The 11,798-nt window shown below is 41.0% G+C and overlaps 1 protein-coding gene across 2 annotated transcripts in view; it reads right to left on the reverse strand.

The window, feature by feature from the left end:
* DPY19L2 (dpy-19 like 2) overlaps window positions 1–7,047 on the reverse strand; it is a 94,209-nt gene extending 87,162 nt beyond the window's left edge. Inside the window, exons 1-3 of one of the 2 annotated variants that reach the window (XM_038557324.1) lie at window positions 6,534–7,047; window positions 1,801–1,825; window positions 364–451 (exon numbers count right to left, since the gene is read on the reverse strand). In XM_038557324.1, the coding sequence (XP_038413252.1) occupies window positions 364–451; window positions 1,801–1,825; window positions 6,534–6,912 (492 nt within the window). In that variant the 5' untranslated portion in view covers window positions 6,913–7,047. The remainder of the gene's footprint in view (window positions 1–363; window positions 452–1,800; window positions 1,826–6,533) is intronic. The other variant, XM_038557323.1, reaches the window with a different exon arrangement.
* Window positions 7,048–11,798: the final 4,751 nt, after the last annotated feature.

The raw sequence follows: 11,798 nt of genomic DNA on the forward strand, positions 1-11,798 counted from the left end.
TGGGGACAGGGGCATGGGGAGTTGGTGTTTAACGGGTATAGTTTCTGTTTGGGATAATAAAAAAGTTCTGGAGATGAATGGTGGTGAGGACAAATAACATTCGGTTACCCCTATATCACTTCTTAAATATTATCTTTGTTCTCCTTCTTCCCCAACTATTCTGATCCTTTTTTAAAAGAAGTCTGCATTAGAAAAGTAGGGTAATGAAGTAAGTAAAAGAATCCTGAAATATTTTCTATTTACATAATAAGCCTAGGTTATAGCTCGAGAAACAGTGAGGTTCAACAAAAATTCATTTCAGTTCCTAACAAATTGCTACCTTATTGTCTTAAACTACAAATTAATTTATTATAAGGAACTAACCATTTCAGTTCGAAAAGTCATCTCCCGTTCTAAAGATGAAAGGTGAGAAAAATGACGATCATTTTCAAAAAGTGTTACTAGATGTATCCTAGAGAAAAAAATGAAGCACCATATTCAAAGAATTAGAACATTTCAGAACCAGTATTAAAATAACTAGGTATTGAAGTATAGAAACCATAAGAGGAAAAAGAAGAATTGTTATAATAAATTAGATAATTTTATAATTTGCTTAGTAATTTGTATATTTTTAGGCATTCATAATTTGGTGTAGCATACCATGAAAATTCCTTAACTCCTTGGCTCTTAATCATAATCGTTTATCTAAAACTCCTGTGGTCTCTCTGCCCCCTTCCACTCCATGCCTCTAAATCAGAACAGAGGCAAGTTTCTGTTTAAGTTTCACAAGTGATTCTATTACACCAGGTTTGAGAAATGGTTCTGTGACTGTTGAGAAGCATTAGGAATACAATTTTAAATAAAATTACTTTATATTAAAGCAGTTTAAAAATAAATAGAATACCATAGAAGGGATCAACTCGCAAGCGTCAAAGAACATAGAACTGTACTTCAAGATGTTTTATTAGTGCAACTCAAGAAAACAGCTGTTAAGTGGTGAAAACTGGGGGCATACATGATAAGTAAAATTGTTAAGCAATTATGCTATCCTAATTAACATATAGATGCTTTCCAAATAAATAGCAAAATTCCATATATCACTCCTGTTTTCCACTCACTTTGATTCACATGTGAGACACATGTCAGGGTACCAATAGCTATAGGAAATGTTTCTTACTATTACAGCTTTAGTTCTAAAATCAAAATCTCCCTGCAGACTAAATGGCCAGAACAGCACTGTCCCCAAAGATGTAATCCCACTCTTCCCAAGAATAAAAAGTTCTGAGCTCAAGAAGAAATGAAAACACATCAGAGGAAAAGTATTATTTGACATATAATTTTTACAAATAGATCACTTACATAAAGTGAAGTACATGTGCATGCCCCCTGAAAGGCTCATTTAATTCTTATCACTACAGCTGACTCTCTGTTTTCATTTCTACCCGATTTCCAAATGGCAGGTGTCACATAAACTTTATCTCTAAGTTTATGTCACTAGGAACACACAGTTACTGTAAAATAAGTTTTTTAAGATGAAATAAACATGCAAAGTACACTAGAAAAGCTGGAGATTTAAGAAATATTGTGGCAGATCCTTGGGAAACATAAAAATATTTTTATTCCCAAGAACTATTCTTCTAATGCATCCACGTTGTAAATGCTGCTTCACATACGGTTTTTTAAAAATAACATATATGTGTAACCTTGTGCACAGATATTCTATACACATAGCAAGTGGTTATTGTTTTACTATGAGCAAACAGTAATGTTAATTTTTAATTCAAATGTTTTTATTTTATTTAAAACTAAAACAAATCTTACCAGTGCAAAAATCCCACAAAGGCAGCTGGGAAAACAAACAAAAAAGTCATTAAAAGCTGCTTTATGATACCTTTAAAACAACTATTTCAAGAGCATTCCCTTATACGCCTGAAGAGAGAACACACACACACAAGCAAGATGGCTAGATAATTCTATCTATATAAAATAGGAAAAATTTACACAGAGACATAAAACAAATTGTGAATAGTGCTTACCTCTCTCTGCCGGGTGGTGGGGGGACGGGGTTCTGGGAGCAAAAGGAGGCTTGGAAGACTGTCGCATTTATAAAATTTGCAAAAAAAGTGATGAAGTTATTAATGATTTTGAGCTTTCGGGGGATTTTCAGTTTATTCCCTCTTCTTCTCTTATTCTCTATTTCCTCACATAAAATTATTACAACAAGCAAGTATATACACTATTCTCAGCTCAGTCTTTTCAGAAGTGACTCTAGCCTACTACAGGAGCCATTCTAGACCACTTCCCCTTGATCGTCAGAAATTGCTAAATGCAGGCAATTGCCTCCTCAGCAGCACCCCTGAAAGCCCCTATTTATGAAGTTTTGATTGCTCCCAGGTTACTGGCCCGGAGATTCATCTAGAGTTGCCCTGTCTGTACTCTATGTGTGAATACAGTGAGTACAGAAAGTGTGGAGATCAGTCAAATAGCGACACTACTGTGGGCATGGGGCTTTCTGAGGAGCTCCCAGCACTGTCCCGGCCCCTCTGGTGGCTGGGATGCTGCTTGTTTTCAACGATACCACAGAGCTGGGGAGGGGGCATGGGATGAGGCCAAATTAAAACGCCAACAAAACCCACTGTTCCTACACAAATGCAGTAGTGTTTTTGAATACATGCTCTTTAGAGTGCTGCAAACCTTTGGTTAATTTATAAAGTGTTGAAAAGTTGATTCTGACAATTTTCCAAGTATTTTTGTTACTATCACATTTACTCAGCTATTCCTAAAGTCCTGCCTCCCCTCCAAGATTTTATAATAGTACTTCTTATGGTTATCCCAAATGTCCTTGGCAAGTCATTTTAACAAACCACCAACTCTAGCCTTGTAAAAATTCAAGAAATTACCTTGACTAACAAAATACATGTAAATCAATAAAGAAATTAATAACATCAAATTATGATTTTGAAAAAAAAATCCCAATCATGCTTCTCCAGCTCTTGTTCTCCATATTCCTAACCATCCTACACTCATTCCTACTACTCTTCAATACTTCTCAGAAGATTTGCTTGCTTTATGCCACAATTAGCAAATGATAGCCCATGGTCTTTCTGGACTGTCCACAAGCTAAAAATGCTTGTTATATTTTTTAAGTGTTGTATAAATATGGAAGAAGAATAGGTAACAGAGACTATATGTGGCCTGTGAAGCCTAAAATATTTCCTACCTGGATTTTCATGGAAAAAGTTCATATTCACTACATATGTTAGCTCTTTCTAATATGTAATACACTCTGAACCACTTTGAAATTAAACCTGTATCTTTTTTCTCAACCTGAAACAGATGCCCCTTTGATAAGGCTTCATTAAGACACATACACTATTCTATTCAACTGTACTTCTATTCTCTTTCTTACTCTCTAGACAATTTGCATATACTGGCAAAAACTCTGAAAAATGTTTAAGGAGGGGCTCCTGGGTGGCTCAGTCAGTTAAGCATCTGCCTTCTGCTCGGGCTGAACCCAGAGTCCCCAGATCGAGCCCCATGTTGAGTTCCAAGTCCAGCCCCACTGTCAGGCTCCTTGCTCAGCAGGGAGGCTGCTGCTCTCTCTCCGTCCACTCCTCCCCCTGCTCGCTCTCTCTCTCAGTGTAATAAAATCTTCTAAAAATTGATGTTTAGGGAAAGGGAAAAGATCAAATATCCTAACAAATCCATCTAGCCTTCCAAAACTCCTCAAAAGTCTTGTGTCTTTCATTCCCTCCTCCACCCCACAGTCCGCAGGTGAAAAAATGATAAAGTGTAATGATTCCAATATTCAAAATGCATGAAGCGCTTATCACAGCCTCTTCCAAAGATGTGATTAAAAGCATGTCTCCTGACCCTGTATCCTGTCAATCCCATCTCTGAAAGTGACCCGGCCTCTCTATTTCACTGAAACAGAGATCATCTGCTGCAAGCACTCCCAACTTCTCTTATATCCACTTCAACATTTCTCTATCTACTAATCCTCGTTTTTCAATTCCCTACCATCTTGGCAAAGGAAGTATATCTCCTTTTTTTTAAGATTTTATTTACTTATTAATGAGAGACACACACAGAGAGAGAGAGAGGCAGAGACACAGGCAGAGGGAGAAGCAGGCTCCATGCAGGGAGCCCTACATGGGACTCGATCCCGGGTCTCCAGGATCACACCCTGGGCTGAAGGCGGCACTAAACCACGGAGCCACCCTGGCTGCCTGCAAGTATATCTTCTCTTTTTCAGTTAGTTTCTCAAATTTGTGCCTCTAATTCCACCCTTCTCAAACATTCCAAGACTGCTCCATCAACTATTTCCTCTCTTAGAACCTGAATCTCACCCTCTCCCCTCAACCTTTCTCCTCAGCCTTCAATTCTCTTAGGCCTTAAAACATTTCAGCCCTACAAACTATGACATATTCTCTCTCCTTACCCATAACCCTATTTGCTAATGAGATTCTTGGCCAAACTTCTTTCTTCTAAGTTCCCATAACCTTTTTTTAAAAAATGACCAATGACATTTTAGTTAGCAACGTCAAAGACTTCTTTAAACTCCTATACTTTCCAAACCCCTCTGTAGCATCTGACCAGATTCTTGGATTTCTTCGTCTTTTATCACATCAACTCTTCCAATTCTTCCATGTTTCTGACCATTCTATTTGCTTATCTGGCTTTTCGTTTTCCTCTTATCTCTTAAAACTAAGTATAAGAGGTTTTCCCAAGTATCTCTGCTTTGCCCACTCTTCTCTCAGGGGGAATCTCGATCTTCAAGTTTCAACTCACTTTTCCATGGATAATTCCCAAATCTATAATCCTCATTGCTCAACTTTGTCCCTGTCCTCCCACCTTTCCTTCTACCTCACCACCTCCCCAATCCTCATAAGACGCTTTCACTAACTCTCACCTCTGTCCTCTCCTGTCTATTCCTGTTGTTGCTACCCCCACTAAGACCCACTATTGCCGGGGTTCCAGGATTCAATTATTTTTTTCTGCTCCTTTTTTCCATCTCTCTCCAATCCATTTTACAAATTGCTATTAAGTGAATCACGTCACGGCATTTAAAAAGTATTCAATGCTAACACTGTGAGTACTAAATGCCACAGAATTGTTATAGGATGTGCATTTCATCTCCTAAAAAAATCTTTTTTCTTAAAGAATCAACCAGTGTCTTCTACGGAATGAAGTTCAAATTCCTTAAACTGAGTTTTGAATTACACTCTCCACTGCTGGTCCCAGCGAACCTTCTGAACTGTCTTCCCACTCTCTTTCTTTTGTACCCTTCCTTTCAGCCCTACGTCCTTGACTTCAATTATGCCATTCTACTAGTCTCTAATGCTTGTTGTCCTCTGCCTCACACATCCAAATGTTAGCCTTGATGTCACAATTCTAATCCCACCTTTTCCTAAGAGACTTCACTGATTTCTTTTCCCACCTCCCACCCTAAAGTATTAGTTGGCTCTTCTGAACTCTCCTAGCAGTTAATATACTCAGTCATTATTTCACACAGGGCCCACTGAGTGCTTTCAGTGTGCCAGACATGGGTGCTCAAGAGCCTATGTTTGGGACGCCCTAACCACCTGGTATCCAAGATGTGGGATGTTATCTGTCACTGGAATTAGACATCTGATAAAATGTAAATGTGAATTCCCATCCGTTATTCCTCTAGTTTGTGGAACACCCCAAATGTGGAGACTCGTTCGTCTTTAACATCAGCAGCCAGCTTACGATGAAAAGAAATCAGGACACCTTCCATTAGCAGACATTTCTCTATGTTTCAAGATATATCAGTAGCCAGTCTGACCAAGGATTAGGCTCAAATTTGATGCTACTGAAACAGCAACACATTTAAACTAACTCTTAAACAACAGAAAATGAAGAATGTAGAGGAAAGCTTTCAAGTGCTGACATAAGAAGAAAAGTCCCCCAAATCTAGGCAGTGAAGTTCCACAGCAAGATGAAAGTGAATGAATGGGTAGCATATTATCTAATCTGACCCTATTTCCACTATAAAAGATTCTCAGCCAGTTAAACCAACACTTACTTCACTTTCCTTAGCCTAAGGGGCAAGAGAACACCCCTAGCCCAGCATTCTTCCAACCTGCGGTAAATGGCTGCCCTAACCGAAATGACATCTTGGTTGGTGACACAACAGGGGTGATCACTATGGCCCCAAACCCTGGAAAGGGTCTTAAAACAAGAACCATTGGGGACTGGAAGTCTGGTCAGCGATCCCCCCTACCCCCCGCGCGGGGCTTGGACCTTGTCATTAGAACTGCTAAGCCTGTTTGTTCGACTGATTTTTTTTTTTTTTAAGATTTCATTTACCTATTCATGAGCCACACAGAGAGAGAGAAAGGCAGAGACACAGGAGAGGGAGAAGCAGGCTCCGTGCAGGGAGCCTGACGTGGGACTCGATCTCTGGTCGCTAACCGCTGGGCCGCCCGGCTCTGCCTCCTCTCCAGGATCACGCCCTGGGCTGCAGGCGGCGCTAAACCGCTGGGCCCCCCGGGGATCCCTCCGGACCCGCGGAGGGCCTGGGGCCTCACCTATGCCGACGGAGGTCCTGCTGCCGACCTGGCGCCTCCGCAACTGCTGCACCTTGTCGCGGAGCTGCTCCAGCAAGCAGCTCAGGAACTGGAAGCGGCCGACAAGAAGGGTCTTGGCGACCACTTCCATTTGCATGCAATTCTGCGGGTTCAGGTTTCGGGGCCTCCTCGGCGAGTAGTCCCGGGAGCCCCCCGGCAGGTTCCCGCCCCCGCCTACGGGCAGAGGAGGCTGCGGCTTTTCCGCCTCCGCCGGCGGCTCCTCCATCTCCGGCTCCCCGGCTCCCGTGGCCCGGCGCCGCCGCCTGGGCTGCGCGCAGCGGGAGGAGCGCGCCGGCTCGGGAGCCGCCTCCTTGAGCTTGCTTCGCGTTTGCCCGACCATTTTCTCATAGTCCCTGCTCCGGTGGCGCTGGCTGTGTCTGCGGCGCGGCCCAGCCCGGCCGGGCGAGGTCCGCAGGGGCCCCGCTCGACTCCCACCCTCAACGACTCGTCCCCGCCGCCGTTGCAGGGCGGCCTGGTCGTCATGGCGACGGGACGCCGGGGGCGTGGCCGAGGGACCCGCGCGCTCCGCGCACCCTCGGGGCCGCCTCCAGCGCCGCGCTCGGCTCCCCCGTCCGGCTGGGGCGGGCAGTCGGAAGAGCGCTCCGATTTTTCCTTTTTTCTCTCGAGTGCACGCTTAGCTTTGTTATTTTTTTTTTAAAGATTTTATTTACTCATGAGAGACTCAGAGAAAGAGAGAGGCAGAGACACAGGCAGAGGGAGAAGCAGGCTCCCTGCAAGGAGCCCGATGCGGGACTCGATCCCGGGTCTCCAGGATCACGCCCCGGGCTGCAGGCGGCGCTAAAGCGCTGAGCCACCCGGGCTGCCCCTAGCTGTGTTATTTTTACCAAAAGTTTGCACGTCTGGAAGCAGTGAAGAGGGGAAAGAGATCTTACTTGACAGGACCATAGAAAGAGAGCGAGGGGGGCTGCCTGGTGGCTCCAGAGTTCTGGGATCGAGCCCCGCGTCAGGCTCCCTGCAAGGAGCCTGCCTATGTCTCTACCTTCTCTCTGTGTCTCTCTTGAGTAAATAAAATATTTATTTAAAAAGAGAGTGGGGGGGAGAGAAAGGCGTGCGCCTCGCACTTTGGGAACAGCTCTCCCGCCCCCCTGTGAACACCTTGCATCGGACGTTACGTGTGTCCTGCATCGAGGGACGGGCCCAAGGCCATAGGCAGCTTGAGGCAGAGCGGCCTGAGCCAGGGCCTCAGGTTGGCACTCTGGGGTTGAGCGATACCGCGTTACCCCTTGGACGGCAGCATTAATTGCAGCCATTCTGGAAGCACGTGACCTTGAAATCAAAATTCCTTTTTATAGGCCAAAAAAAACCCCACATGGGTTTGTTTAGGAATAGCAGTGAAAGGCAATGCAGGGCGCGCAAGCTGTGGGCAAAACCACAGGCCAGGGGATCCCTGGGTGGCGCAGCGGTTTAGCGCCTGCCTTTGGCCCAGGGCCTGATCCTGGAGTCTCGGGATCGAGTCCCACGTCGGGCTCCCTGCATGGAGCCTCTTTTCCCTCTGCCTGTGTCTCTGCCTCTCTCTATGTCTATCATTAATTAATTAATTAATTAATTTAAAAAAACACAGGCCAGTACAACAAAGGAGAGGAATTTAGGAGAAGGCGACGGTCGAGAGGGGTTATTTTGAACAAAGATCCATTGGAGAACCTTAAAAGTGTAGAGTGATGAGGAGTTCCCATTGGCGGAGTTGCGGGCTTAAGTGGTTGTGGGAGGTAAAAAGTGCATCTCCTGTTAGAGCTTGTGATTGAGGAATTCTTTCTGGTTGAGGAGTGTTGGGTTGCGGGTCTGTAATTCACCTCCAGTGATGTAGTGAGGGAGCGCCCCCTCCTGGCCTGTAGATTCCAGGAGAAATGAGGGTTCCCCTTCATTTTCACAAGCGGAGGTAGGTGTCCCAACAGTGTTGCTAAAACAGACTTCCTGGGGCCTAGAGTCCTTGTGCTCGGGGCTCTCACCTTCCTAACCCAGACCCTACCTAGCCCAACAGTCACTGCGGAGCCAAACATGATGCCATAGCCCCCGGCAAAGAGGGGCAGGGTTCATGAACATCTTCCACGCCCTCTAGCCCCCCTGGAGTCCACAGCGCTTCCCTTCCCATCTGTCTCCTGTGTCGGATTGAATTCCCTAATCCCCACCTCCCCCATCTAATAACTAAGGTTTATAATGGTCAGATTAATTTTCCTGATACAACATCCTTCAAAAATGTTCGTAGTTCCATACCCCACAAATGCAATTGTAAACTCCTTGGCTTGCTCATCTGTGCCTTCAGTAATCTGCCCCAATCTGCCTTTTCAACTTTAGTTTTCCGCTTCTCTAGACACAACTCTTCCAGTAATTTTCAGTAAGGTCCAGAGTCTGAAACTCCATAACCATCCCTTTACTCATACCAGAAAGCTATTATTACCTAGTCCCTGGCTTTTTCATGCGTTTCTCCCTCCCATCTGAATCCTTTCACCTTCCAAGCCCCAGCCCACATTCGTTCCCCCTTCTCTAAAGGTCTAAAGCAACTATTGTCCATAGTGCTCATCTTGTTACTTATTTAAATTCGATAAGTGCTATTATTCATTTGTTGTTTTGTAAGTTTTTTTTTCAAAGAGCATTTCTACATTTCTGGCACTGTGTTTGCTGCTTAAATATTTTCTCGTTTACTTCATACAATACCTTTGTACAAATTAGAAAACTGAGAATCAAGGTTATGGTAATTTGCCCAAGTTTTAACAGCTAATAAATTGTCCAATGTGGAGTTTAAAATAAAAGGTATTTATGGGTGGTTGAAAAAAATGTTATTGAATGAATAGGCAAACTCAAAATACCTTATTTTATGTGTTATAATATTTTTGAGAACAATAAGTGGAACCCTGTGAATTTTTTTATCAGAGTTATATTAGATTCATATAATGAATGGGGTAGATTTGCATCTTTCTGTCTATATTAGAATATCTGGTTTGGGAACCTTTATTTTTCGTTTTATCTTTCAGTTTCCTTCATGACTGTTGATCTGTTTACATTGTCTATCTCTTCTTGAGTCCACTTGGGAAATGTATATTTTCCTATAGACATCTCAAGTTGCCTGAACTCTATACTCTACCTGAGATTAATATGACTATGTGTGCTTCTTAAAAAAAAAAAAAAGATTGCCTGATGAATCTGTTTATCCTTCAACTCTCTGTGATTTTAATAGATGTGTTTCTTTTAAGCTATATGTCATTGAACATTTTAAAGATAATCTAAGGGTCCTTGTTAATAAATTATTTAAGTGATTTCATACACTTTATGTTTTTATTTTTCATGAGGCATGCGTATTTTTGTGGGAAGGAAGGAGTGGCTGCTACTGGAATGTTGACCAGATGTCATTTGGGGTGCCATTTTCCTGTACAGCTCTGAACTTTCTGATTTTGGTTTCCTACCCTTCAGTGTATTTTGCCTTTTTCCTATACTACAGTTTTTGTTCAATTTGTTTCTTTCCATCCTGGAATTTCTAGTTGCCTTTTGGATCACTCAGTGTACGAACAGAATAAAGCATATTCTTACCCTTGGCTTAGCCCTTGAAAGCACAAATCTGGTCACTTTTACCATTTAAAAAATAATTTTTATAAGAATTTTCATCGTATTATTATTTCTATCAGTGAAAATTAGAAATAATCTCAACATCAAATAATAAATTATAGAACACTCATGAAGTGAAGCATCTTTAAATTGACTAAAGTCATTTGAATGAACAATAATACAGAAAAATACTCATGATATAGTGTTTAAGATATAAGAAGCAGGATATATATGACTCTGGCTTACAGTAAACACATAATTAACATTTTAAATCTTTCACATAGAGGACTCATACATTACTGTGGTGTGACCTCGAGCTAGTAACTTAGCCACTCTAATATTTCTCATCTGAAAAATGCTAAAGCACCAAATACAAAATACATGCTTAATTTCAAAACCAATGTTCCTATATCTTGCTTTAGATTGACCATATTGAAAGTGTACTGGTAAATATTACTTACAATTAATATTTTGCTAACCTGGATTCTTTTTCATTAAATTGTATTTCTATGTAGTTCTATTAAACAGTAATATGAGTTCTAGGTTCATTAGTTAACTTTAAAAAAACTGAGAGATGGCTACATAAATAATCATGTATTTTCTTATTAAGAAGAGGAATAGATTTGTATATGTGAAGGAAAACATGGCACTTAGTTTTATTCAGTTGAATACAATCAGGGCACATTTTCATCTTTCTACAGCTTCCAACAGCAGTCACTTATTTTACCTAGTTATTTTGAACAGTTATTTGAGTTGTATTTTAGCTACATGCTTATTAATGACAATACTTAAACCAGTATGCCTGATACTTATTCTGTGATGAACTGACAATGAAAATAACACATTATAATTTGATATAATACAATATATTCTTGCATATTATTTCCTATTTAAAGTGAAGATGCCTCGTGATTTAGCAAATGATTTCTCTTACATAGAGATTTCTAATTCAGTTTGTATCTAAAATTCATCCGTTTTCTCTTTTATTAAAGCAATTGGTAACCCAACAAATGCAATGAAACAAAGTAACCAGCAGATGGCAATAATGACTTGTAAATCAGAATTTTTTAAACTAGGTAGTTTTAAAAAGAAAAAAATCATTGTTCTTATAATAAATCAGTTTACTAAATATGAAATGTAGGGAAATTCCAAATTCGATTCCACATAAAAATAATTATGTTGTATATTTTGTATATCAAATAAGTAAGATATCCATTATGGCTAACATTTGGTTTTTCAAATAATAATAGCTATGTAAATTGAATCAAGTGATTTTTTAATGAAATTGAAACGTTTTAATTTTACACAAATCCAGAGATATAAATTGAAGTGGGTAGCTAAGTTACATCTATATCTAGCTTGGTTATATGGATCAGGAAAGAGAGGTAGTTCAGTGAATATCATTTTGAAAAAGTTAAATTTTCTACTGTAATTTGATAACATACTAATTTCACTTTAATACTCTTCTTCATAAAAGATGAGTTTTTATCTGTGTTGTTTCACAGTTTCTTATACTTTTTTTCCTTTTGATGGTACAAGGAGTTGGGATTGATGTCAAATTGTGTATCTTTATCTTGTCACCATTAGATAGTCCCAAAGATGGTAGCAAAGTTTTTAGGATCTCACAATTATGTCAACTGTAATTGAACTGCATATCCAAGATTCCTT

Source organism: Canis lupus, chromosome 14 (assembly GCF_011100685.1).
Source record: "Canis lupus familiaris isolate Mischka breed German Shepherd chromosome 14, alternate assembly UU_Cfam_GSD_1.0, whole genome shotgun sequence".
In the NCBI taxonomy this organism is placed as follows: domain Eukaryota; kingdom Metazoa; phylum Chordata; class Mammalia; order Carnivora; family Canidae; genus Canis; species Canis lupus.